This window comes from Mandrillus leucophaeus, unplaced genomic scaffold, assembly GCF_000951045.1.
Source record: "Mandrillus leucophaeus isolate KB7577 unplaced genomic scaffold, Mleu.le_1.0 Scaffold79, whole genome shotgun sequence".
Classification (NCBI taxonomy): domain Eukaryota; kingdom Metazoa; phylum Chordata; class Mammalia; order Primates; family Cercopithecidae; genus Mandrillus; species Mandrillus leucophaeus.
Genome location: NW_012108585.1, coordinates 2,081,597 through 2,085,772, shown reverse-complemented (window position 1 = coordinate 2,085,772; position 4,176 = coordinate 2,081,597). Strand labels below are relative to the sequence as shown.

Below are 4,176 nucleotides of genomic sequence, written 5' to 3'. Positions count from 1 at the left end.
GTGGCCAAGCCCCAGCACTGCCGCGTCGCCCAGGCCTGCCCCCGCCACCCTCACCCAAAGCAAGCGTGGCCGCCCCTCCCGTTTGCTCTGGATGGTCTTGATTGACGCCTGTTGTCCCTGCATGTATTAATAACAACTCTGCACTCTCCAAAGCGGCCCAGTTTGGACTTCCTCACTTTCTCCAATCTGCTAGGAAAGGAAATGCAGCAGCAAAGGCTTGTGGGGAAAGCCAGTTAGAACTGAGCCATCTGCCCAGGCCCGTTCCCGTAGCTGCCCCGACCCGCACCGCCTCACGGTTCCGGGCTTCCCTGCCACCCTAACTCCACACTGAAGTCTCCAGAAGTTCCTTCCCTAGAAGCCCTTCCCGTGGTCGCCACGGAGCCGTCCTCGACTCCCTTTCTTTGCTGCAGGGTATTTGTGGTGCAACAGATTCCCAACAGTAACCTCCTCCTCCTGGTGACAGACCCCACCTGTGACTGCAGCATCTTCCCGCCAGTGCTGCAGGAGGCCACGGAAGTCAAATATATCCTGCAGTCCTCGGGGATGTGTGCGGTGGGGGCGGGGCTGTAGGTGTCTGTGGGGTTCAGATTTTGAGCAGCGGGGCCAGCCTCCTTCACCACCAGTCTGCCCTCCACAGGGTTCCCTTATTTGTTCTCTAACCCTTCCCTGGGCCCCGGTGCTGCCTCCTGACCCCAAAGCTGCTTGCAGGGCAACTGGTGGCACCAGAGCAGGTTCTTCCAGACCTTGTTCCAGTCTGCAGAATGGGCTCCGGTCCTGAGATATTGACCTTAACAGTGATTTCTGCACATAATGCCTCTGTCAAATGTGACCGGATGCGCTCCCAGAAGCCCCGCAGGCGACCAGACTCCTGCCACGCCTTCCATCCAGAGGTACGGGTTGAGGCGGGTCGAGGGTGGGCTGGATCTTCACCCCCAAACCCTCTGTGCCTGGGTCTGTGCCCTGCAGACAGGAGCATACATGGATGCCAGTGAACACACCTGTACCTGTGCTGTTCAGGGGAAACATTTGCGTTTATGCCCTGTGACGCTGTGATATAGTAAGAAACAGATATTTGGTCCCTGTCCTGATTCCTGGCAAGCTCCTAAAACCCTTGTTATTTCCTGAATGATTAGGGTGATAGGTGCATCTTTCGCTATAGTGTTTGGTCTTAGTCCCTGGTTCCTTCGCAGGTGTCTCTAAGACCTTTGGAATGATAGGGGTATCTTTGAATGCTAATTAGATGACTGGTGGCGGGGGGCCCTAGACAGGATGGGGGCTGGCCACAGGAAACACCAAGGCAGGATTAGAGGGTTGGGACTTTTGGCTCCAACGCCCTGGCTTCTGGGAAAGGAAGGAGGCTGGAGATTGAGTTGATCACCCATAGCCAAAGATTTAATCAATCGTGCCTGTCGTAACGAAGCCTCCATGAAATCCCTGAACAATGGTGTTTGGAGAGTGTCCGAGTTGGTGAAAGGGTGTGGGAGCTCTGCGCACCCCATGCCTTGGCCTATGTGTCTCTTCTACTCAGCTGCCTGAGCTGTGTCCTTTACAATAAACTGGTAATGGGCCGGGCGCGGTGGCTCAAGCCTGTAATCCCAGCACTTTGGGAGGCCGAGGCGGGTGGATCACAAGGTCAGGAGATCGAGACCATCCTGGCTAACATGGTGAAACCCCGTCTCTACTAAAAATATAAAAAACTAGCCAGGCGTGGTGGCGGGCGCCTGTAGTCCCAGCTACTCGGAGGCTGAGGCGGGAGAATAGCGTGAACCCGGGAGGCGGAGCTTGCAGTGAGCTGAGATGGCCCCACGCACTCCAGCCTGGGCCACACAGCAAGACTCCGTCTCAAAAATAAATAAATAAATAAATAAATAAACAAACTGGTAATGGTGAGGGAAGCACCTTCCTGAGCTTAGTGAGCCGTGCTAACAAATCACGGAGCCTGAGACGGGGTCATGGGAACCCTAGATTTACAGCCAGTCTGTCAGAAGGGGCTTGCGATTAGCATGTGAGGTGAGGGCCACCTTGTGGGACTGAGCCCTGTAACTTGCAGGATCTAATGCTACTTCTCGATAGTGTCAGACTTGAATTGAATTTCAGGACAGGCACCCAGTTGGTGTCCAGAGAGTGGGGAGGGAAAAACCCTTCACATTTGTTGAAATGGTGGTGTGCAAACACAGCACAGCCCTATGTCATTAAAATACGAAGTCAACCAGGATCCAAAGGTGCTTTAACAAAGAGCCACGCTTCCTAGGCCTTGGGTGCTAGGTGAATTAGAACGCAGTTTTCCCATCTTGTCCTCGTTCCCGCTGCACTTAGTTCGGAATGATCTGAGCAGTGTGAGGAGGCCGTCATGTGGATGACAGTCCTAGTGGCTGGAACGGATCCAGAACCGAGACCCAGGTGTCAGGCCCTGAGCCGGGCGCTTCATACACGGTTCCGTCTGCTGGGACAATAATCACCATCAGAGATGCTCCCAGAGTTGAGGACTTTCCTGAAGCCATGCTGAGAGGATGACCCCGCAGCCACTCCAAGCCTGGGGGCAAGCAGAGAAGGCTGGTGCCCCCTTCCCAGGCTGCGGGGCCAGCCTTGGCTTTTCCCCCAAAAGGGAGGGGTCTAAGAAAGGTAGCAGTGCTTCCCCTGCTTTCTGAAACGCCCCTTTCCCCAGGATTTTGGCCCCATTCGTGGTGGAAGCCCCTCCCTTTTCGAGGGTCCCCCTCTCAGTGCTACCCTCTCACCTCTGCTCTGGGTTCACAGGAGAATGCCCAGGACTGCGGCGGCGCCTCGGACACCTCAGCCTCGCTGCCCCTACTCCTGCTGCCTCTGTGTGTCTGGGGGCTACTGCCCCACCTCCTGCGGTGACACCACCTAGCCTGACCTGTGTTTTGGCAAGGTGATCCTTCCAGAGCCATCCCAAAAAGTCAGCACGGACATGGGATGCAGCTAACTGCGGGTCACCCCCAGGCCAATGCTCCTCTCAATCCTGGGCTGGTGGCCCCTGCCGCCGGAGAATGCTGGATGGAACAAGAAACCAATCCCCTGGCACCACTTTCAAGACGCTTCACGGTGCCCGGCACCGTCCGCCCTAGGTCTCCAAATGAGCATACTTCTAACCTAACCTTCCTGTCTCCTCTTCGGGAAGCCAGCATGAGCTCAGCTTGGAACAAGACAAAATAACTTAGTTCCTCCTGTACTCCGGAGTCCAGACCCGGCCAAGAAAGGTCAGTGGTTTCTGACCGTTTCTCTCAGCGTGGTCTCTGGTAGAACCTAAGGACTTCCGGGCACTGAGAAAAAGCAGCAGACTGAGGCCAAATGCAGAGATGAGGCTAAGGCAAGAACATGCCCCAACTAAAGCAGAGATTCCCCAAAGTGAGGCTCAGGGTGGAAGGCAGCTCACTTTCCTAGCGGATGCTCAAAAAGGTTTTGACTGTGTTGGCGTGGGGGTTGGGTAAGGGAAATCCGTTCAGGAAATATCGACAGGGCTGCATGTGATGTCCCCGAACTGCTACTATTGAAGAACTTCCCAAAACTTCTTTACAAAGCCCTAAAGGAAAGTTTGCATCTATGAAAAGCCAGTAGGCTGAGCCATCCAATTGCCGCATGGAAATTGATGTACATTCAGGGGATGGCAAAAACAGCTGTAAAATAGTGAAAAAGAGCAGTCATTGTGCTCTTTTTCTGGCCAATGATTTACAAAAGAATCTACTTGACTCTGTCCCTGGAGTGAAATCCTTAGGGTTGGAACTTGTGGGAACATTCCAACTTGCTAAGCAGGGTCCACTGAGAGGGAAGCTCGATCTGGGAACTCAGCCCCAGCGCACACACATCTCCCCAGGGTCCCAAGGCCCTGCAGCTTCCTCCCCCCACCAAACCCCAGGCGACAACAGTCTCCACGGTGAGAGCAACATTAAGGGCAAAACCATGGAGAAATCTGGGAGAGGCCTCAAATCTTTCCGTTTAACAAACCCTAGTGATGGGCATGGATAGTATGCAGGGATTTGGGGGCCCTTCCTCCTGCTCCTCCATCGCCCTCAGCCTCCACACTTCAAAGTACAAGCTGTTCAAGTTTCCTACTAGCAAATAGCCCTAACTTGCCTCTAGAGTGGGCCAAATGCCAACTCTGTAAAACACACTTACATTATAGGTTACAGAATGTCACTCTTAACAGTCATGTCCTGC

At 54.2% G+C, this 4,176-nt stretch overlaps 1 protein-coding gene across 1 annotated transcript in view; it reads left to right on the top strand.

Annotated features, from left to right (window-relative positions):
* The window catches only part of CACNA2D4 (calcium channel, voltage-dependent, alpha 2/delta subunit 4), a 139,908-nt gene extending 136,196 nt beyond the window's left edge, over nucleotides 1-3,712 (top strand). Inside the window, exons 36-38 of the mRNA XM_011967152.1 lie at nucleotides 411-523; nucleotides 808-890; nucleotides 2,755-3,712. Coding sequence (XP_011822542.1) covers nucleotides 411-523; nucleotides 808-890; nucleotides 2,755-2,859 — 301 coding nt within the window. The 3' untranslated portion in view covers nucleotides 2,860-3,712. The remainder of the gene's footprint in view (nucleotides 1-410; nucleotides 524-807; nucleotides 891-2,754) is intronic.
* Nucleotides 3,713-4,176: the final 464 nt, after the last annotated feature.